Genomic DNA, 23,536 nt, shown 5'->3' on the forward strand with positions numbered 1-23,536 from the left:
ACTCCTCACTCCAGCCAAGGTCACCATTTCAGATGCACTTTAAAAAATTACTTAAGTCTGCTGACTTTAGATTGTAAGTATAAACGGTTTGGGAGTTAAAACTCTCTGACAGTGTTTTAATGGACACCCCCCTTCAGAATGTCCGGGAACTGCTCTGGCGGGTAACGTGACAACATGAGCTATCGAAGGCAATACCTTACTAATGAATCATTTTCTCATTACTGTCAAAATAATTAGATTTGTGGTGAACTACAATAAAAAACAAATAAAAACTTTCCAATTTTTCTCCTGGAAAACCAATGACGACCTGAAGAAACTTCGAAAAGATTCTTGAAAATGTAAATGGGCCTGCATGCGCCAGGGCTGCGCAATCCTAATTTTAAGAACGTGCGGGGGTCACAACGGACCCCAAGTGCCACCAGCAAACATGTCAACGTCTGAATGTTGTTCTTAAAATGGAAAAGCGGCTGCGGTGACACGAGCTTTAGAAAATAAAACGTCCATGAAGCATGTTTCTGTGTTTAATTTTTTTGCTTTGATAAATCAGTTGCTTCACAAAAATCCCTTTCAAAGACAACACTCCAAGAAAACAATTGTTACAGTATTCACATGTAAAGATTGTCAGTTCATAGACCAAACGGAACTAAACCAGGGGAGGATGGCGGAGTTATTTCTGTCCCTAACTGCCAGAGGTGGGCCGTTCTCACCTTCCGGGGATGTCTGAGCCTGTCTAAAAGAAAAAGTGCTCCAACACTTTCTCGCCCAGGTAAGAGTCGGGTCACGGGCAGGTTATGCAGAGACGACTCCCGGAACCCTCGGGGCTGAGGTTCCGGCATCAGGGCTCTGTGGTCTGTGAGCGAGCTGGGGCCGGGGCCCATCTCACTCTGCACGCTGGATAAATCTTACACTGTCTTATTTCTGGAATCAAACCACGGAAAGCTCCGTCAGTGCAGCAGCTGGAGCGTGGCCGGGGCCTGGCCCAGCCGTCCGCTACCGGCTCACCAGCTGAGCCGCAGATGACACGCCGCGCTTAACCTGGGTGTCTCAAACCACCGTCAAAAGCATCCTTCACAGGGCAAGACGTTAACAAAGGCAAAGTCAGGATCGAATTTGTTCATTTAAAATGAAAGCTCAACGGGGTCGTGCTCTCCCAGATGCTCTCAAAACTCCGAGGGCTGGAAAACGGGTGTTGATTAGAGGCACCAACTGACCACCCATCCGCAGGGCGGCGGTTAACAGTCTGCTTGTCGGGTTGTTTAAAATCCCCTCAGTTACTCACGGGAAGGGCTTCAAGGAACCTCAGGCCGCGTCCAGAGCGCCCTCTCTCGAATGATCTCCGTCCTTGTCCTCTGCATGTGGCGAGCAGCACGCAGACTTCGGCTGGAGGGAGTGTGGCCGAGACCCTGGGCACCGACGGCTGGACCCCCACGCGGCCCCGCGTAAGCGCTGCCGTGGCCTGTGCAGCACGCACCCTGGGACAGGATTTCTGCGGCGGGGAAACGCTGACCCGGAGCGACCGCCTGCCGCGGTCACTGATCTGAGCCCACGGGTTGGGGTCGGGGGGCGAGGGAGGGAGGGAGGGGCTGGCCGGCTTCCACAGGGCCTCGTCTTAAATTCTAACTTTGTTGGACTTCAGATGATCTTTTAAACTGGTGCAGACTTGACTTAAAATATTTGAAATTGTTTACAAATGAGGAACGCAATAGCCGCTTTAAAATGTTATTTTCTCCCCCAAAAGAGTCGAGAATCAAGTTTTTCTTTGAAATCTCCTGAAATATTTTAAAAGAAATTTCTGTGTGTTTCTTGCTTCCTTCTGAGTTACCTAGGAAGTGCTCTCCTATGAGTAACTTTAATTATTAATAATTTCGGGGGGGAACGTCAGTTCCAGAAAACAATCTGCACCAGATCAAAATACCCCCCATGTAGCCTTGGTCCACAACCGGTTACTGTCACTGCTTCTCAGGAACTGACGACCTTCCCGACCTACGGTAAGACTGTGCTTGAGAAGTGCGCTGAGCTTGACGGTTACACAAAGATTTCCTCTGTGAAACCAGGGGCTCTATTTCCTCTCTGAGAAACAGCCCCACTTGAAAGCAAACCAACAGAAACAAATCAAAACCCAAGGAAACAAACCCAGTCTGCTCTTGTGGCTCACCTGGTCACCAGGAGCCGAAGCCCCAACGCTACTCCGATCTGATGTGGTCAAGTCAGAGGGAAGGACCACGTGCAGGAGAGAACACCGACCCCAGGACCGGCGTGAGACACGGCGGCAGGAGGGCCACCGGCACCCCATCCTCCAGGCCCGCTCGCTCCCAGCCCGCGGTGGATGTTTGTGAATCGTGCACCAAAGCCGAGGGTTTGCTCTTTACCCCGGCTCTGAGCCAGCGGGATAGAGGACACTTCATATTAGTTGATCATAAACATTCTACACGTAACATATGGCTGACTAAAAAATTCTAAAACAACACCCAGCTAACATGGTACACTAACCATTTAACTGTGGTCAAATTTAAATTAGACTGAAATATGTCAGTAGGAGCTTTTAGCTGACCACTGGCTACCATTTCTTAACTTACCTAAGCTCTACTTAGCAAGTACCTTTAGATGTATGTTTAAGATCAAGTGTAGGATGCAATCTGAGCATTTACATATAGACTAAAACTTGAAGATATTGAAACTTCATTAAATAGGTGTTTCTTTTATAGGAGTAAATGTAAATTGCTACCCTGGGATAGCAGAGAGCCATGGAATGCTAGCTAACTTTGGGCAGGTTTGTCAAATTTGGTCAATTCAGAACATTGCAAATTGAGATAGTAAAGCACGTACTGTTTCTCCTCTAGAAATTTTATCCTCCGTATAGTCATAATCCAATTCATAACGAATTTATAAAAATAGCTTTTTATCCAATAATTCCAGCAAGGTAAAAATAGGAGTTTCTTTTCACATATAGCAAATGACACAGGCTCACGGAACACGAGAGAACGGAACCACATTTAACTCGCCATACATTCACCACCAGGTCACACGCGGTTTATTGCTGTGTGTTGCCATCCGCCTCGCACTGGCAGTTTTCAGGGGCAGAAGCTTCTTCCTAATCCACGGGCTCCACAAATAAAGCAGCCCACTGAGACCTGCTTTCACCACAGAACTAAATTTAAACTGCATAATTTTTTAGAAAACGGCAGCACTATTCCTTAATCAGTCAGGGGTTCGGGGGGCGGGGGAGAGGATCTGTCATTCAACATACTTTTAGCGTTAAACCTTGAAAGAATTTCCTTAAAAACACACGCGCGCACACACACGCACACACACACCTTGAAAGAAGTCGCTGCACCAGCAAAGACGCCCTGGAAGCTTACTAGGAAATACAAAAGTGCACTCTTCTATGCCTACATATAAAACATATTAGAAATGAAACTGTGTAAAATGTTTGCTGCGCCAACTATAAAGCGCGGGGCGGGCGGCCCTACTGCAGGGAGTCGCTGCTCTCCAGCACCAGCCCGCGCAGGGGGCCGGGCGCCAGCGCCGCCCCGCCGTCCCCCGTGCTGTCCACCGAGTCGTCCTCGCTCTGCTCGGCCATCATCACCTGCTGTACCGCCAGCGTGGCCCCGTCCGACGACAGGGACTGCAGGCTGTCCACGTTCATGCTCACGGGCGCGGTGATGGTCACGACGGCTCCTGCGGCACAAGGCGGCTGTCACCACGCCATCGGCGCTCGGATGCAAACCGTTATCCCTCGACCCGTGGGGCCGGGCTGCCCGACCTCCCGCGAAGCCCCCTGCGCGTTCCTGGGACCAACCGCAGGGAGTTCAGGACCCGTCTCTAGGATGGGCCCCAGACCCTGCGCGGCTAGGCTCTCATCTACAGAGGGTCCGAGGGTCAGGACGGTAAAGGGCACAGACGCCCGGGGCGCAAAGCGAGCGCCACACGGAGGACAAGAGACCCAGCACACAGGGGAGAGGCCACGAGACAACACAGGCGGGGAGATGGGGTGGGAGGGCTGGGTCAGAGGAAGGAGGCCGGTCTGAGGGGGGAAGGAGAACCTGCGACACGCGCCCCTGCTCCTCCGGCCCAGCAGCGGACGAGGGGAGGCCGCCAAGGGCCCGCGAGCGGGACACCGATGAGACACACTGGGCCGAGGACGGCGCCGCGCTAGGGAACCCCACACGGTGGGTCACCCGCGCCCGGCCGTAAAAACCTCCACGGCACCGACGGGTGAAGAAAGCAAGAGGATGTCATCTGTGATATACATAATTCATATAGCATAACATGTTTAGGAAACTTTTAAAAACGCTTCATTCATGCATTCATTCTTGTCTGTGCACAGACCACGGCATCAGACACGCGCTGGGAACCTCCACAGGAAACTGGTACTAAGGGTTGTCTCGAGAAGATTAGAAGCCAGGCTGGAGGAAAGATTACTTCTCACTGGATATCCCTGCCTGAACTTCTTCCCCAGTAGATAGGTGTTGCCTTTTCCAGGAGTGGGGCAACGGACGGGGGGAGAGAGAGGAAAAAAACCTTTCTAACTAATTCTTGAATTAAAAAGGAAAACAAAAACGGAAAATACAAATGATTTAAGTATGAAGGTAAAACCACTGCCTATCAAAACCCAAATAAAGAAGCCAAAGCTTTAAACGCACATACCATGAGGGGCCCATTCCAAGCCCAGGGCCAGCCCGGCTCTGGGACACCCTGAGCATTGGCAGAGGACAGATGAGCGCATGCGTACGGGAAACAACCGAGGCCGAGCAAAGAATCAGCCCCAAAGGTCACAGAGCACAGTGGCCAGAGCTGGCAGAGCTGGACCGGACACCCCCTGAAGCACAGGCCCTGGGCCGGGCACTGACAGGTCTTGCCTCTGTCGAGGGGGAAAAGCAGGCCAGGACCCAGCACTGCCGGGACCACCAGGCAAGAAGCAATTGCAAAAGCAAAGCACAAGAGGATCAGAGAGTGCCGAGTAACCTAACTGCCAGCACATAGCTCAGGAAGACCTGGAGAGAGACTGAAACACCCATCCCCCGATAAGGTAACACCCATAATGTCTGGCCTCTCGTCAAAGATTACCAGGCCCACAAACAGGCAGGAAAACCACCCATAATGAGAATTCAGTCAACAGAAACCAGCCCAGAGCTGACAGATGTTACAATTAGCAGAGGAGGTCATCAAAACAGTTACTGGCGGCTGTGTGCTGTTTGTTCAAAACTTCAGTAGACCGTGAAAGATACAAAAGCTCACATGGAGCTTCTAGACAATGTCCAACATGAAAAACACAGGGATGGGATTAGCGGAAGATTAAACATCACAGAACACAAGACCGGGGAAGCTTAAGAATAGAAACAGAAACTACCCAGGATGAAACAGAGAAAAAGAATCCAAAGTCCTGGAAAAAGCAGTAACTGTGTGAGTTATAATGCCCTATCATATGGGCAACTGGAGCCCCTGCGGGAGGGGAGGTCAGAAAATACCTTTGAAGAAATAATGGCCCCAAACTCTCCCAACTGAATAACAGTAAACTGCTGAGCGGAAAAAGTAAGAGGAGAATGAGAAGGTAAGAATGCGATGATAACACAACTTATTACATTTAAAAATACACACACACACAACCATCTGAAGTGTGAGGGGCTCACGCACACAGAAGATGCTCGTCGAACTCAACACAGGAACCGAGGTCCGTGGTGGGGGCCGGGGGTCAAAGGGAAGAAGAAAAGCTGGATGAGGGCCGCAGGGACACGAAGGGTGAAGCGCCAGGCCGTGAGCACGCGACACGTCCGCTCCCTGCACCGAAGCGGGAGGGACAGAAAGAGACGGGAGGGACCTCGGGGGCTGGCCTTGGACCCGGCTCTCCCGGGCACACCTGCACCCCTAACAAGCACCAGGACCAGCGCTCTCTCACGGTCAGATGCAGAAAGACCACTGCCTGCCCTTGGTTCACGGCCTCACACACCCCCAGCCCCCAGGACGGCGGCCGCCCACCGGCTGCGAGGGCACAGGCCCGGGCCCGGTCCCCACCTTCGGACACGGTCAGCTCGCTGGCGGCTGGCTGTGCGGCTCCTGAGGCGATGGAATCGGGCCAAAACCTCTGGACGGGTCTGTTCTGAGCAGTTTTCTTCTTTGTTTTTGGAGTTTCTGAGCAACTAGAATCCAACATCGGCTGCAGGATTCGTCTTCTCGCATTGATGAACCTGCGCGCAGGAAACAGGTCAGAACGGCCTTTCCGAGACCACCCAAGGCAGTAACAGCCCCGCCTGACAAACCACACGAGCAGAAGCATGTAGTCCCTGTTAGAAGAAGCACTCAGAGTAACGAAACGCATATTATCTAAATGTCCAGAGAACAGGGCTGTTTTTAAAGTAATTCATTTGAATAAAGACCAACTCTTCCATGGCCTTTCTTCCACTTTAACTGATTTATTCCCTGTTTGTGAAATTGATAGTCATAATGATACTGTCAAAGTTGTGAATGTGGCATGATTTTCTCTGAGGAAGAGAAAGGTCAAAGCAGCAAAACTACATACCCTGCAGTCTCGTGACGCCCGAGGCCTTGCAGGCTGTGCGTCTCTTATCTGAGGGTCCCACCCGGCCGAGCCCTGAGTGTGGACAGATGTCCGGCTCTGAGGTCGCCTAACTTCAGAGTCCTAAGATTCAAAAACATCTACAATTGCACTAGGACATATTCTAATAACACAAATGAACGGGCTGGCGCAGCTGAGCGTGAGCTGGACTGGGAGGGTCCCGACAGCCCCGGAAGCTCACTGCCGACCCCAGCACCGCCTGGGAAGGGACACCCGCTGCTACCTTTCAGTCTGTCTCTTCATCCATCTTTGTCAAAGCTGCTGCGAGGCAGAGGCATAAGCTAATGATGAGCGTGGTCCAATCTCGCTCCAAGATACAATTTTTGCAAATATAAAAGGAAAGAAGGTCACAAAAGGTAAAAATAGCTCCAAATATTAACTAAAAGACTTCAGAAAGTTTAGAATTTATAAAAGTCATGTTTTAAACTGTGATGAAGTTCAAAATTAAAAGTTGAGGTCAAACCCTCTAGATAAGACAATTCCGTTAAGACAGCAGAGGAGCAACTTAGGGAAGGGCAGGGAGTCCACAAATGAGGAATAAATAGCGAGGAGAAGGCTGACTGGCGACAAACACATCAGAACATCCAGAGCCGCACCTCTGCGTCTCTCATCCCTCAATCCATCCATCACTAAACCAGACACAGTCTCTACATGGGACCGCATGAAAATAACGGAGAACACGCTAAGACATTACAAAACTCACAACCACACAGTACGCGAAACCTTTGAACTCTTGTCAACACTATCTAAAAGATCTAACAGGAAATAATTCAAAGAGTATGGTCTCTTATGGCTACCTAAGTAAAAAATACTGGCCCAAATGCAAGATACTAGAAATACTTGATGCAACGCCAAAGCATACCTCCTGCATACACAATTGCCCAAAATGGAAGATTTTATCATTTATATTGGAACTCACCTGACCTTCAAGTTTAAATTTTAACAGTTAAAATGAAAAGATAACAATGTTTACAAGTGGTAGAATCTGTATTTCCTTTTCTCTTACGCAAGCCAATTTCATTAATCTGAAATCAATTCCTACATCTGAATAAGTAAATAAAAATGAGGCAGCTGACCACCAAGCAGAACGCAAGTGCACACCCAGCCCTCAACGCCGCTTAGTGACGTGAACGCCCCTTATTTAAGGGAAAAGCCATCACGGTCCGGGTCCAAGTGTCCACGCTGACATGTGACACAAGAACCAGAACAGGGTGTTTCACAAAGAAACGCTTCCCTCTCAGGACCCTGAGGCCTGCTGTGGGGCAGGGCCACCGCGCGGCCGGCCAGCCGTGGGACTCCCTCCCCCAGCCGCTGCCGAACAAGTGACACAGGCTTCAAAAGGTGGGAGGGGTGCGGAGGGGCCACCAGGGGTGAGGGGAACTCACCTCGGCCGTCCACTGCCCAGAGGAGCTCGTCCACGGAAACATCGTGTTTCTGAGTGGAGGCTGGGGTGAGGGGCGCTGGCTAATGCCCAGGAGAAACCCATTTCTAATCGAGGGAGGAGGATGTCGGCAAAAGGTCCTTAGTGGGGTATCGAGCATTGAAAATTTAAGGTGAAAGTGTGTGTGATTTACGCTTACCTGGCTGCCACCGATTCCAGACTCTGATAACACAGGAATGCTAGTTAAAAGAACTCATGTACTTCAACCAAAATTTACTACTTATTGGTGTCAGGATTGCCAGGTGCTCTGTTATGCGGATGGCACAATTTCAGAAAGCGGGCACAGCTTACCAGTTGTTAACTTGGAGTAGTGTCAAATTTGTCTGAGCAGCAATCTGTTTTTTCTCATCTTCTGTCGGGTAGGGATGCTGAAAATAAAAAGAAGGGTCACCGTGAACTTCAGTTTTTAAAAAGGAACTCAAGATCATCCTGGTAAAACAGAAGCACACAAATAATCGTTAGTAAAAACTGGTGTCAAGGGCGCTTGGAGCTAAAACCTAACTTCAGTCTCATCATTTTTTCCAGAAATGCCTAAAACAAATGAAGCCTTTCTCCCAGCTGCCCAAGAACACAGGTGTTGCAGCAGCTAGTGAAAGCCCAGGCAGAGGTGTGACGCAGACAGGAGTCCGCACGCTCAAAGGCCACGGCGAAGGGAGGCGCGCGGGGCGCGCCGAGGGGCTCCTGGGCTGCGCCAGGTGCTGCTCTAAGCACCCGATACAATCTGTGGCTTTTGTCTCAACGTTACAGGTGTGATTCAAGGACCATAAACTGCATCCATTTAAAGCAGATAAATGGCAGAGTTTTGACCCACAGCAAGACAGAGCACGCAGGTCACCCCTGTACATCCTACAGAGACTCACTGATTCCTCACGGTCACAGAGCTGTCGCCACCTGGATTTTACGACGAGGAAACTGAGCAGGGCAGTGCACACCCTCCCCGCATCCTGGGCCGGCTGAACAAGAGGAGGCAGGAAGCGGATGGGGCTGCTCCAGGCCGTCGCATTCGGGCGACACGTTTCTGTCACGGGAAGCGCAAGAGTGAGCTGACACTGGGATGCACGGGTGTCCCCCACGGCGTCGCTAGACTCACGTGTGCGGCCGGCAGAGAACCGAACTGAGGGCTGGGGACGGGGTGTCTGCTATTTACTCTTTATTTCACGTATGACTGAAATATTTCAGAAAAAGCCAGAAGTATAATAAATACAGACACACCTAGGAAATACCGCAGGTTCAGTTCCAGACCACCTCAGTAAAGCGAATATTGCGATAAAGCGAGTCACGAATTTTTGTGTTTCCAAAAAATGTTATATAAAAGTGACGCTGGTGCTCCACTGTAGTCCGGGAAGTGCAGTGACGTTACAGCTAATAGAACGACGTACGTTCCTTGACGTAAAATTACTTTATGCTAAAAAATGCTAACCATCATCTGAGCCTTCAGCTGCAATCTTCTCGCAAAAGCCACATCAAAGATGACTGAGCACAGATCATCATATCAAATATAATAATAATGGAAAAGTTTGAAATACTGAGAGAATTACCAAAATGTGACACAGAGATATGAAGTAAGCAAACGCTGTTGGAAGCAATGGCACCGATGGATGCGATCCACGCAGGGTTGCCACAAACCTTCAGTTTGTGAAAAACGAACATCTGAGAAGAGCAATAAAGTGCAGTATGCTTGTACCAAAATTCACAGACGTACCAGAGGAAAACAATTTCTATCTACAGTAATAAACAACTTCTCCAAGGTCGGTTACCATCTGCCTGTAGAAACCAGTACGACATTCACTCTGAAACCTGCACGCACTGAAGGCCCTTATTTTGCACCGACCAGCACCCCAGCAAAGTAAGGAGGTGGGGGTCTCTTTTGGTTTTTAAGCGAACGCTCAATGTCCGGAAAGGCGCTGTGCATTCTGGGATAACCGCATTTCTCTCAACAGCAGTGGGCCCACTCCTCACACTGACCTACAGTGATTCACTTTCATTCTACAGATGAGCATCTGGCCCCACCCCAAGGGAGAGTTTATGGAAACAGAAATATTGTACTTGTCCTTTAAAAAGCTCGTAAAATAAACAGGGAGCAGGAAGCAAGTATGCAAACAAGAAAACAAAACAAAACAAAACAAAAAACCCACCAAAACAGTAATAAGTGCTGCCTAGAGTGTCAGGAAAACTACAAGGAGAGGACAGTATTTCAGAGAAATGAGGTCAAGAAGAAGACACAGAAAATGCTTCATAGGAAAAAAATAATAAAAGGCTTTTTTTTTTTTTTTTTTTTGTGGTATGCAGGCCTCCCTCTGTCGTGGCCTCTCCCGTTGCGGAGCACAGGCTCCGGACGCGCAGGCTCAGCGGCCATGGCTCACGGCCCACCCGCTCCGCGGCATGTGGGATCCTCCCAGACCGGGGCGCGAACCCGGTTCCCCTGCATCGGCAGGCGGACGCGCAACCACTGCGCCACCAGGGAAGCCCCTAAAAGGCATTTTTAATTGCAACTCCGAGCAGGGTCTATTTCAGAAATGATTAAAACATTAAAGGAAACTTAACAGGAAAATAGCCAATTCCATCACTTACTTGTGTTGTAGCCCAATCGCTACATTACAGACACATTTATCGGCTGTACAATGTATCTAGGAACACATACGTTCTGCTTTTTCACTTATGTCCACGTACCTACAGCTTCCTAGTGCTTTTGGCCCTCGCTTACGGTGTTAACTCGCTGTACAGCCTTCCATCAAATTGACAGGTCCTAACTCACACACCAACCCATTTCCCATTATCGCAACGAACAGCACTGTAACATTCTGTCCCTAAACTTCTCCACTGCTCGTGACCCTCACTAGGACCAGCTTCTAGGCGGGGTCGCACTGCCGATGACGACCGCGTTCTCCCGCGGCACGTGAGCCGCCCCTTCCGGGCCCGGGGCACAGCCTGCAGAGCCCAGCTCCGGGCGGAGGAAGGGGGCTCAGCAGCGACCAGGGCCAAACCCCAGGGGGACCGGAGGCGACAGCCGGGTGAGGACGGAGGCGGGTGCCCAGGCACGGACGCGGCCGCAGCCCGGGCGGGGGGCGCCTCCGGGGGCGAAGGGGCGCTGCAGAGACCCGAGGGCACCACGGCGCACGGGGTGGAGGCGAGGAGGCGGGGCAGTGAGGACGCGGCCGCAGCGGGTGACGGCGGCGCTGACGCCCAGGGGCAGGTCCGGGCCGACCAGCTCAGCTCTCAGGAGCGGCCGGGCCGGGGCTGCAGACGGACAGGTCCGCGGAGAGGGGCTTCTCCCTCCCGGCCCACCGACCCTCCGGACCTCCGCATCCACCCGCACGGCCCCCGGGCCCCACCCTCTGCCTGCACAGGCCGTAACCCAGCGGTGCGCCCACCTTCCCACCTCCATCCCCCCGCGCCCCCGGGGGCCAGCCTGGTCCTTCCCAACCCGGCAGCAGCGAGAAGGCTGTCACTCCTGGAAGCTACTCGCGGTCTCACCCTCCCGCGAGGTCGGGGGCGTGGGGACTGGGGCTCAGGCGGGTAACCAGCCAGCCTTCCCCAGAAATCGGTGGGCAAGCGCGCACCCTGAGACAGGACGGCATCAGGGGGACATGCCGAGGTCCAGGTGAGGAAAGGGGGCACGCAGACGAAGGCACGCCAAGCTCCCCTTCACGGGCACAGGCCCATGTGCCAACCCCTCCGTCCACAAGCTCAACTCTTCATCTCCCTCCCAAATCCAACGTATCAAACATCGCTATTTTCCAAGGTTTTGCCCCAGAGCACCTCTTCTCTGCCCACTTCTCTAATTGACCTCACCTCCCCCGCAGGCACCCTCCACGGGCAGTTTCTCTCACGGGCGCGTACCGTTAACATCAGCTGAACTTATTCCCTGTCACCAGTTTTTGGGTAACCCTCCCTCTGTCCTGTGCTCGACCCATCACGGACAGTCAACAAAACACCGATTCTTAAACCCAGGCCTACCAGCCCACCTAAGTCCATTTTTTCTAGAAAATAAGCCAGAAAGCAAGCACCGCGGAGGTCTGGCTAATTGCGGAGCACGCGTGTCCTCACCCCGATGTGCTGGAAGAGCCAGGACCTCATCACATTGGTGGCGTGCTTCGGCAGGACCCCCCTCTTGTTCTTAGATGAGCCGTCATCTTGATGCAAGATGCTGAGATCCTGGTTTAACTGTAACTGAAGCTTTTAAACAATTGAAAAATAACGTTAGAGAGCATAGAAAATGATGACATATCCAAGTAGCTTACGCGTGCAGGTGGAGAGAAAATAACCAAGGATCTTACGGCTAAATGTCTTATTTACAGGAAAAGCATAAACACTGGGACCCAGTAGGGCTGATTTTCCGAGGATGTGGCCCCTCGCGTTGTAACCCTTTACGCTCGCGTCTCAGCCGCGCAGGGGCCTCCGGGAGTCTGGTGACGCAGGTGGGACAGACACAGAGAAGCCCCGAGTGTCCCACTCTGCACGCAGCCGAGCCCCGCCCTCACGCACACGTGTCCTCAGCTTGTCTCCTCTAGCGACAGATGCGACAACAGCCCATTTCCTGGCCTGGAGCAGGATTCAAACAACCGACGAGGATGGACGGGGAAGCTGGAAGGGCCACTAACTAGAGGAGCCCGGCCAGGAGGAGAGAAAGCAACACACAAAGTGCAGACAGAGGGACCACAGAGCAGAGGGGCCAAGGCGACGACCTCTGCCCAGACGGCTCCGCGACCACTCAAGACACTGCCCACCCCTCACCCTGAGAAGAGCCTGAGATACAGCCTGTTCATTCCATCTCGGAAGGAGAGGACACGTGTGCGAGTCCCCTTAGACGAGCGTCCGTCCGCTCACACAAACACGAGGAAAGAGCACTAGGCCCCACGCGTGCAGCCAGGGGCAGCACCTCACTCCCGACGGCTGCAGAGAGGGTGCCTGTGTCGTTCACCCCCCAGGCCAGGGAGAAAACCAACGCCCTGCGCTGGGGCCTCCACACAGACACATCAGGACCTCTCCACTGTGATCCACGCTTTACCTTAGAACTTCTGTGTGACCACCTAGAGGGGTGGGACAGGGAGGGAGGGAGGGAGGCTCAAGACGGAGGAGATACGGGGGGACATGTATGCCTATGGCTGATTCGCTCTGTTGTACAACAGAAACTAACATAGCATTGTGAAGCAACTGCATTCCAATAGAGATGTACTAAAAAAAAAGTAAAAATCAATAAATAAGCATCAACTTCTGTAGGTCAGTTTCAGTATAATATAGTTGTAAACATAATTTACAGGATTTAGAAGTTTATTTTAGAGAGGTTTCTATTATTTGTACTTCCTCTGAATTTACATCATTTTGGATAATTCTTTAAAAGACTGAACACCCACATGTAAACAGACAGAATTTATGACTTAAAGGAGACATTACAACCACTAACTATACCTAAAATTTCTTAAAACCTAAGATTATTACTAAGGGCATAACTGTTTTCTGGAATGCATGTGTTTGTTCATTAAAGGACTGAACAGTATTTTTTTTTTTAAAGATTGATTGATTTTTGGCCGCGTCGGGTCTTAGTTGAGGCGCGAGGGATCTTTCGTTTCAGCGCTCGGGCTTCTCTCTAGTGGTGGCGTGCGGGTTTTCTCTCTCTAGTTGTGGCGCGCAGGCTCCAGGGCGCGTGGGCTCTGTAGTTTGCGGCACACAGCCTCTCTCATTGAAGCACGCGAGCTCAGTAGTTGCGGCGCGCGGGCTTAGTTGCCCCACGGCATGTGGGATCTTAGTTCCCTGACCAGGGATCGAACCCGCGTCCCCTGCATTGGAAGGCGGATCCTCTACCCCTGGACCACCAGGGAAGTCCCAAGGACTGAACAGTATTAAGCACTGCCTATATGCTCACGTTTGTGTGCAAAGGAAAAAGAATGAAAAATGGGCTTTTAAAACTAGTTCCACTAGGGCCAAAATGGAACCTGTCTGCTGTGTTTGCCTCAATTTAATACATGACCTTCTTCACGCAATGTGACATGTATTTCAGTTTCAGTGTTGCTTTTTTTGTGCAGGGTTAAAACAAATGTGGACTCATGAACAGGGAAAGTGACAGCTGGCCACATGACTCGACCTCACAGATGCCACCAAGGGGGCTTGAGGAGGCCAACGAAGCCGAGGGCCTGCGGGGGGACCGGCCAACCGGCCCACCGCCCTCCAGCAAAGCCTGAGCCTGCGCATGGCAGGGGGATTTAAAAGCCCAGGAAACTGGGGGAAAAACCCATTTAAGAAGCAGTGGGGCCCCCATACCGCTCCCCATCGTTCTCTGTGGGTGACTGATCTGCCCCCAGCCCTGCAGAGACTCGGGGTCTCTTTCCCAGAGAAACAGACCAGAGGCTGAAGACGGAGCACAGCTGGAGGGTGGGAGGAGGGGCAAGGCTAGAAGAGGGTGAGGAGGTCTGCACACAGGGCGGGAGCCCCCGCCCACCCCTGCCCCTGCAACTATGCTTCCGCCCCAAGCAAGAGATCAGAGTCCTGCTCCGGGGAAACGGAAGGAAGAAAAGGCTGAAGGAGGGCAGAATTTGGAGGCCAGGCCACAGGTGAGCCGGCCTGCCAAAGCCCAGCACCTGACAAGCACCAAAGAGCATTCTAGTGCCTCATGTTTACATTTAGAAGGACAGCCAACTGCCCCCAAACACTTGAACGCCTCCATCACAAAAAGCCAACAGCAAAGCAAATGAATGGTATGACGTGGGGGAAGCAGGGAAAGTGCAGAAAGCAAAGCACATGTCAACCATCCATGAACCAAGAGGAGGAGAGCACACCGGGTAAAGAAGAGTCTCAGAAGTTACAACTACACTTGAAATGTAAAACTGAACAGATGGGTTGGAAGATAAAAGGCAAGTTCTCGGAAAGTAGATAGAAAGTAGACAATGGGAATACAAATATAAAAATACAGAAAAAGCAAGAGGCTCGGTTCAGAAGGTCTAGCGTCCAATCAGTAAGGGCTCTGGAAGGAGAGAATGTGCAGGTTGGGGGCGGGGGCAGGGCTGTCATAGAGAGTTCAGGAAAATGTCGCAGCCTCAAGGACACGAGGTCCCCGGCAGTGCCCAGCTCAGCCGACAAATAAGACCCGTGCCAAAACCTCAGGGAAAAGAGACGTGTCTGACAGAGGAGAAAACACAGAAGACAGGAAAGCGGAGCTCACGCTGACCTTCTCGAAGGCAGCGCGGCTGCTAGAACACACTGATGGCGCCCGGGGAGCCCCTTCCTGACCTGGGATTGTACATGCAAACCAGCTGCGTGTCAAGGATGAGACCAAGACTAAGTCACTTCTAGGTTTGCTAAGTCCCAACACGAGGCACCTCCCACACGCGTTTTCTCCGCAAGTTCTCAAAGGGGGAGTAAAGCCTAGAAAGTAGAAGACGTGGGCTCGCGGAGACGTGCCGGATGCCCGACGCGCGACGCCCGGCCGAGGTGGAGACCAGGAGGCCGATGGCCCCGAGGCCACGCGGCCCCGACCGGCTACCTGACAGGGACACCGAAAGCACGCTGGGGGGGTCCGTGAGGATTCAGCCCCCGACGCCATGGAAACCGTGCGGAGGGGAGAGAACCCAGCTGCTGACTCGGGCGGCATGATCACGGTTACACACGCAGCTCAGCAGAAACCGGCGTTTACACGCCCGTGAGGATGTTCACAGTGAAAACGCGTCAGCTGCACTGTGCCTACATGAACGGCATCCTGGCCAGGGAGGGGACGGGAGAGAGCACAGCCCCCAGCGTGACAAAAAGCCCAAGCTACGGGTTGTACGGGGGAGTTAGGGGAGGGGATTTTATTTCAAACACGGAGGGAACAGCAGAATGGCCAGGAGGCCTGAAAGTGGTCGCCCAAGGGGAGCGAAGGTGAGGGCGGGAGCTGCTGCGAGTCTGGTCCAGGCCTCTCGGCAACGTGGGCACAGGGCGACCTGATACCAGAGACTCAAGCATCACTGTAAATCGCAAAAAGGAGGCGAAAACTTGTCACGCGCCAGACAACAGCACAACCCCGAACCATACGAATAACGGTGTTGTACAAATAAGACTATCCCGGGGAAGGGGAGCAGGGTGGAGCGAGGAGAGATCAGTGGGCTCTCACTCCCCTGGCTACTTCTTATTTTCTCGGAAAAAAAGGCTTTTAGATGAGTATGTACTACGAGCACAACGGGGGACTCTTCCGTGGAGATGGCCCAGCCCAGGAAGAGCGTCCAGCTCCTCCGTGTGACCGGCGCCAGGGCAGAAAATGCCCCTGTGGCCAATGTGCCCGGCGCGGGGAGGGGCCGGCCGCCGCTGTGCGCCGTCAGAGACAACCACGCACTTTCTTGACCTCCAGTTTCTAGAACACAGAAGCCGTCACTGCTGAGGGACTCACCCCAGCTACCTGCAGCCCAGCAAGAACCCAGACGTCAGCCAAATGGAAGGAAAAATGCCCAGAGCGGCCACAACTGCTCTGCAGGATCACGTACCTACACGTGTGGGCTCTCTGGTCACGGAACGCCCCAGCCGGGCTCCAGCCGGTCTATTTACTCTTCCGTGAAACCCCCCGCCCGCCCTGCACCGGGCTTGTCTCTCTCCAGCTCCCCAGCCCTGCCGCCCTGCAAGGGACAGACGCCGGGGCTGTGATGGGGAGGGGACAAGTGCAGGGTGGGCTGCGGGGTCACCGAGGACCAGAGCAGAGGCGGCTCCTGGCCAGCCAGCCTCAGGGAGCAGGGGCTCCGTGGACGTGACCCAAACTCTGCACGTCTGCTATGTAAACTCGGTCAAATTCCTCCTTAAACAGCAGAACGAATGAGCCTCCACTGTACAAGTAAGCACTGGACTCCACGGTGTTTCCTTCCTCTAAAAACAGTTCACCGTGAGGCCGGGAAACGCTCTGAAAACCAGGTTTCTGTTCCCAGCCACTGTAAATGGAAAACTTCAGGGACGGCGGGCTGGCCGGGGCTGGCGGGCCGGCGCTGGGGGCGCCTACCCTCACTCCCCGCAGCTGGGCCTGGGGGCCACCTCGTGTCCTGGCCCCGGGTGTGCCCAGGCGGCCCCTGCCCCAGGCCCTCTCACGCCTGCTTCTGATTTAAGAAAACACTGACATCCCCAAGGCCGGGCCTCAAAGTGGCTAACGGGGATGTAGAAAGCATCTGTGCGGGCCGAAGACAAAGAACTAACATAAAGAATGAATCAAAGGTCTTAAATAAGAACTGACGGCGGAAACACTGCTTCCGATTTAAACCTAGCTAAGTGTAAAAAATTTAAAAAATGTGTGTGTATCTCCCTAGAACATAGAGGGGACTGGTCTCACGTCACCACAAAGGCGCAGAGAGGGTAAGACGACCCCAGGTTGGGGCACATCACGGCACTGCCAGCGCTGGCACTTCTGCCGGCCCAAGCCCGCCCCCTCAGCTGGAGGCCTGGGTCGGGGTGAACTTCCGGGGGCCCGGGCAGGGTGCGTCTACACAGCCTCCGCCCTCCTGAAGTGCAGACGACCACACAGCCCCACGTTAGACGGGACAGCAGGGGCCCCTCGCGGGGAGGGATCCTGGGGGACCTTTTCCTCCTTCCTTAGGCTTCTCTGAACTCTGCAACAATGCAGAAGATGAACCGTGAAGAAGACGCACGACACCGACATTCAGGTTAACTGGAGAGCGCCCGGACGGCCTTCACGCCGAGGGGACGGCTGGGGACCGGGCCGCCCGTGCCCCCGCACCTGTGCTAACACGCCCCCAGGCAGCCCGCGGGCTCGCTCACGCACCTGGGAGTTCTGGATCCGGATCGTGCCGGGCGACAGCGCCTGTGTCACTACCTGGCCCTGGGGGGTGACGACTGTGACGGGCTGGTAGACGGCGCCCCCTAGAAGGGACACGAAAGGCTGAATCACTCTCCGGTCCCACGATTATAACCGCTCTTCTCGGCGCGCTCAACGAGAGAACAAAGTGTGTAGCTTATGAGCTCTGAAAATCATTTCGAACGGTCAACAGCACTTTGCTAGTGGACTTTTCACTTCGGTGGAGGCGGGGCGGGCGGGGCAGCCAAGGCTCCTCACGAGACAGCGCAGGGCGGCGCGGCTGGGGGCAGTCTGTGAGTCCCCTCCTTTGTTCGCCTCCATTTCCTGACACGTATTAAAGGACTTGGCCACAGGTGTTAGATAACAAATATTTTTATTCTAGTTATTTTTTTCATCCAACGTGCTTTCATCTTCCTGCGGAGGTTTCCCTTTGTGTGATTATGTGGAGGGTTTTAGTTCAATTTCTCCCCCTCCTTCTGTGCCCATTCCATTTTCATGATGGTTCTGTATGTGCAACGTATAAGAAAAACCATCACAGGAAGAGGACAGATTCTAGAGTTCCCTGGTGCATCCAAAACAAGTAATACTAACACTAAGGTTGCATTTGCATTTGCTTATCATCAATTAATGACGCTACTTAAGATTTTCTTTCCAGGTGCTACTAAGAGCACAATTAAAAACTATGTTATTTGAAAATTTCTGTTGGTTTTTGCTATATATTTTCAACTCCCATATAAAACCTTTCCTGCCAATATTTTTTGAGAGGGAAACACAATTTGTATAAAATATTTGTTACTGAGAATGAACAAGAACCAGGCATTCAAAGACATTGACACTCCTGTATCGGGAACTGGAATTAATTAGAAACCATGTTTATGCACTTCTCCATTTTAATATAAAGGACTTCTTTCTGCAAAAGCTCAAGGAAAGTGTCCCTTTTTCTGTCGTCATACCTGCCACTGTTGCCATGGTGACATTCCCCTGTTGCAGAGCGGATGCTGGCACCACGATCCCTTGGGGGCTGAGAGTGCCTGTGATGGCGCTTTGAATCTGCTGTAAGTCATAAACACACAGCGAACGGGTTATGTTATCAGAAGACAGAAAACCCATGTTTAAAACTCCAAAACACGTGGCATAATGGCATCATCGGTAAAGGAAAGATGCTTGAGGCAAAGGGCATCATCAGAGGACAAGCCTTCGTAAGGCTTGCGTTACAGACATATCTGGAAGCAAGAGATGCCAAACTGACTGAATGTTAAATATGATATGATCAATACTGAGATATTAGTTTCAGTTTAGCTTCCAAAAGATTATCTTTCACCTCATCAGCACACTAAACACACCCTACAGCCCTGGAGGTATAACTAGGAAGACTAAAATTACCTGATCGAGTCACACACCTTCTCCATTCAACTTGGCTCAGAGTTTTCCAAGAACCAAAGCCTCCTGGACAGGATGAGCTATTCAAAAGATGATGCCACAGGCTGGGGCGTCACCCCCGGGGGCACAGCCTGTACCTGCCCTTCCCACAGCTCAGAGCACACCGGAACCCCCAGTGTCCACATCTGTGGGCTGCTGGGTCTGGGCCTGGCCTACTGCAGGCTCCATGCAAATGTCCGTAAACACCATGTTGGAGAATCTACCCATCTGAAGTCAGATCCAACTGGGCCAATTTATCCATTTCCTGTGATGGCTGGACTGGGAGTTGGCGAGGGACGGATCTCTGCACCTGGCATCCAGCACAGGGTCTGGCACACAGCAGGCACCCAGATATTTGAGCGGTTAAATAGCCTAAGTAGATATCCGTCAAAGACAATTATTCTGTGGGCTATCACATCCATTTGAACGTATAAGCTTTGGTAGGTCTACATAAAGTTTGCTATATAAACTTGGTCAGAATAAAAATTAAGCAATCCAAATCAGTATTCTAAGCTCCCACATCAAGAACCTAGAAAAAGAGGAGCAAAATGAAACCAGAGCAAGCAGAAGGAAGGAAATAATAAAGATTAAAGCAGAAATCAATGAAATTGAAAATAGAAAAACAAAAATCAATGAAATAAGAGCTGGTTCTTTGCAAAGATCAATACAGTGACAAACATCTAGTAAGATGGACAGAAAAAAAAAAAAAGAGAGAAAAAAACAAATTACCGATATCAGGAATGAAACAGGGGAGATCACTACAGACCCTGAAGATATCAAAAGATGAAAAAGGAATACTACTGTAAACAACTCAACACACATAAATTTGACATCTTAGACAAAATCCAACATGAAACAGATAATCTGAATAGCCCTATAACTAATAAAGAAACTGAATTAGTAATTTTAAAACTTCCAAGAAAGAAATCTCCAGGTCTGGGTAGTGTCACTGGAGAATTCTATCAAGCATTTAAAGAAGAATTAACACAACCAATTCTACATATTTCTTCCAGAAAACAGAAGAGGAGGGAACATTCTCCAATTTATTTTATGAAGCTTATACTATCCTGATACCAAACCTAGCCAAAGACTGTATCAAAAAAGATAACTACAGACGAAGATCCCTCAATATAGACACAAAAATGCTTAACAAAATATTAGTAAACAGAATTCAGGAATCTATACAAAAAGAATTATGTGCCAGGGCCAAGTGGAGTTTATTTCAGGAATGCAAAGCTTGCTCAATATTCAAAAAAAAATCAAGTAATGTAAACCTACCATATTAATAGATGAAAAAAGAAAAATCACATATCAATCTATGCAGGAAAGCATTTGTCAAAATTCAGCATAATAAAAATTCTCAGCAAAATAGGAATAGAAGGGAACTTCCTCAATCTGATAAAGAGCATCTAGGAAAAAAAAAACCTACCACTATTCCCCCTGAGACTGGGAAGAAGGCAAGATGTCCCCTCAATCCCATTCAAGATAGTACTGGATGTTCTAGCCAGAGCAATAAGGCAAGAAAAGGAAACAGAAAGTATATAGATCAGAAGGGGAAAAAAATAGAACTGTCCCTATTTGCAGATGACAAGACTAAACAGGTAGAAAATCCTAAAGAATCTACAAAAAGGATCTCCTAGGACTAATAAGGAAGTTCAGCCAGGTCTCAGGATACAAGATAAAGATACAAAAATCAACTGGATTTCTACATATTGGCATGGACTCTAAAGTTAAAAATATAATACAATTTACGATTGTGCAAAAGAGTGAAATACTTAGGTATAATTCTAAAACCACATGTGCAGGAATTTTATGTCAAAAGCGAGAAAACGCTGATGAAAGAAATCACAGAAGAGTAAATTAGTGGAGAGAGCGCCGCGACTGTGGGCTGGGAGAGTCAACACAGTAAAGGTGTCAACTCTCCCCAAGATGACACACAGGTTTAACGCAATTCCTGTCAAAACCTCAGTAACATTTTTTGCAGATATAGACAAGATTATTCTAAAATTCATGTGGAAAGACTAAGAAACTAGAATAACTAAAATAATCTTGAAAAATAATAAAGTAGGAGGAATCAGCCTACCCAATTTTGAGACTTATATAGCCACAGCAATCAAGACTATACGGTCTAGATGCACAGATCAATGGGACAGAACAGAGAACATAGCAACAGGGCCTACAAATATGCCCAACTAGTTTTTGACAATAGTGCAAAGGCAACTCCACGGAGGAAGGACAGCCCTTTCAACAAACGGTGCTGGAGCAAATGGACGAACATACGCAAAAACAAAACTAACCTGAAAATGGGCCATGGATTTAAATGTGAAATATAAAATTTTTAGGAAAAAAATAAGAGAAAAATCTTTGGGACCTAGGGCTAGGCAAAGAGTTCTTAGACTTGACACTGAAAGTATGACTCATAAAAGGAAATCTGATAAATGGGATTTTATCAAAATGAAAAAGGTTTGCTCTGCAAAAGACCCTGTTAAGCGGATGGAAAGATATGCTAGAGACTTGGAGAAAATATTGGCAAACCATATATCCAATGGAGGACTTGCAACTAGAATACTCTCAAAGGTCAACAATTTTTTAAAAATCCAATTAGAAAATGGACAAAAGACACGAGCAGACATTCTACCAAACAGGATATACAGATGGGAAATAAGCACATGAAAAGATGGCCAACATCACTGGCCATCAGGGAAATGCGAATTACAACCACAATGAAATGTCACTACACACCTTCAGAATGGCTAAATATTACAATGTTTCAACATGGATGAACTTGAGGACATTATGCTAAGTAAAATAAGCCAAACACAAAAGGACAAATATGGTATGACTGCCCTTACATAAGGTATCTAGATTAGTCAAGGTCACAGAGACAGAAAGCAGGATAGTGGAGGCCAGGGGCTGGGGAGGGGGGGAGGGAGAATGAAGAGTCAGTGTTTCGTGGGGACAGGGTCTCAGTTTGGGAAGGTGAGAAAGTTCTGGAAAGGATGGTGGTGATGGTTGCACAACAATGTGAATGTGCTTAATGCCACTGAGCTGTGCACTTTAAAATGGTCAAAATGGTAAGTTTTTTGTTATGTGTATTTTACCACAATCTTAAAAATTCATGAAAAAGAATTAGAAAGAAATGACTGGTACTCTGGCCTCCAGAAACATGGGCTCCAGGGTCCAGGACACAGAGTGAAGCCTCCCTTTTTCACGGCACGAAGCCCAGGTGGGCTCTCTCTCTGGCCCGAGGGAACACATTCCCAGCACAGGCCACGTTCAGAGACCCGGAGGATCCTCAGAGCAGAACAGCCGAGGGCAGCCCCACAATCCTGAAAGGGCTGGTAGCCTCAGGCATCAGCACGTTTCACCCTTGCCGAGGCTGCAGTGACCAAGCAGGCGCCCAGGGCCCGCCGTAAATACCTGGGACTGGACAGGGGAGTACGGGCTGCCAGGTTCCCCACTCAGGAGAGTTTCACTGTTCATTTTCGTTTTTAGACAAGCAATATAGCGACTGCAGAAATCTTTGCAGAGTTCATTAACCTTTTCCAGCTCAAGAAGATGAATACGCAGAACCTGGATTGCTTTTACCATCTAGAAGCAAGAAAATGAAGACTTTCAGGCCAGGAAAAGGGAGCATGACAGTAAGTTATCATTATCACCGCACGACTCTCCTCGGTTATGAGCCTGGTTATGGCTCAGCCTGGTTATGGCTCAGCCTGGTTATGAGCCAGCCAAGGCCACCTGTACCGCCAGTAACAGGAGAAGGACACCAGATATTACGCAGAACCACCAAGCACTCCAGCCCCACTGGCCTGTGGCTTGTTGTTTCGGCTCCATCTGGCGTGCAGGGACAGAGGCGGTCACAGCCCCGGGAGCCAGCCGGGCCTCGACTCTGGCCTCGCCTAGCGACTCGCCCTCGCCCCACTCCTGCTCCTTCGTCTGTAACTGGGGCTGAATCCGTACGCACCTCCCGGGCGGCTCTTAATTTTGAAGAAGTTCAACTTACCAACTCTGCCTTTAATGGATTCTGCTTTGGGCATCAAGTCTAAGAACTCTGCCTACCCCTAGATTAGCCCCAGATCCTAAAGATTTTCTCTTACAATTTTTCTACAAGTTCTTCAGTTTTATACAAAGTCACTAAATTTGGGGGTAATTCGTCTCCCAGCAGTAGATAACTGACACTGGTGATGAACCATTACCATAAACACCACTTCCTGTGAACGAACAACCTAAAACTCAGCTCCTTCCCCATGACCTTGCTGGTGACAGTTCACACATCTCTGTGGAACGAACCAGTCAGCCAGTCAGTAGTGAGAATGACCAAGTATCAAGCTCTGCTAGG

General features: G+C 50.4%; 1 protein-coding gene across 7 annotated transcripts in view; it reads right to left on the bottom strand.

Moving 5' to 3' along the window:
• Positions 1-3,016: 3,016 nt before the first annotated feature.
• The window catches only part of PKNOX1 (PBX/knotted 1 homeobox 1), a 46,523-nt gene continuing 26,003 nt past the window's right edge, over positions 3,017-23,536 (bottom strand). For 5 of the 7 annotated variants that reach the window (XM_024120204.3, XM_024120201.3, XM_028492687.2 and 2 more), the window contains 7 exons: positions 22,615-22,785; positions 18,729-18,828; positions 17,743-17,840; positions 12,063-12,191; positions 8,307-8,383; positions 6,013-6,185; positions 3,017-3,678 (listed from right to left, as the gene is read on the bottom strand). In XM_024120204.3, coding sequence (XP_023975972.1) covers positions 3,467-3,678; positions 6,013-6,185; positions 8,307-8,383; positions 12,063-12,191; positions 17,743-17,840; positions 18,729-18,828; positions 22,615-22,785 — 960 coding nt within the window. In that variant the 3' untranslated portion in view covers positions 3,017-3,466. The remainder of the gene's footprint in view (positions 3,679-6,012; positions 6,186-8,306; positions 8,384-12,062; positions 12,192-17,742; positions 17,841-18,728; positions 18,829-22,614; positions 22,786-23,536) is intronic. The other 2 variants (XM_028492690.2, XM_028492689.2) reach the window with 2 other exon arrangements.

Source organism: Physeter macrocephalus, chromosome 8 (assembly GCF_002837175.3).
Source record: "Physeter macrocephalus isolate SW-GA chromosome 8, ASM283717v5, whole genome shotgun sequence".
NCBI lineage: Eukaryota > Metazoa > Chordata > Mammalia > Artiodactyla > Physeteridae > Physeter > Physeter macrocephalus.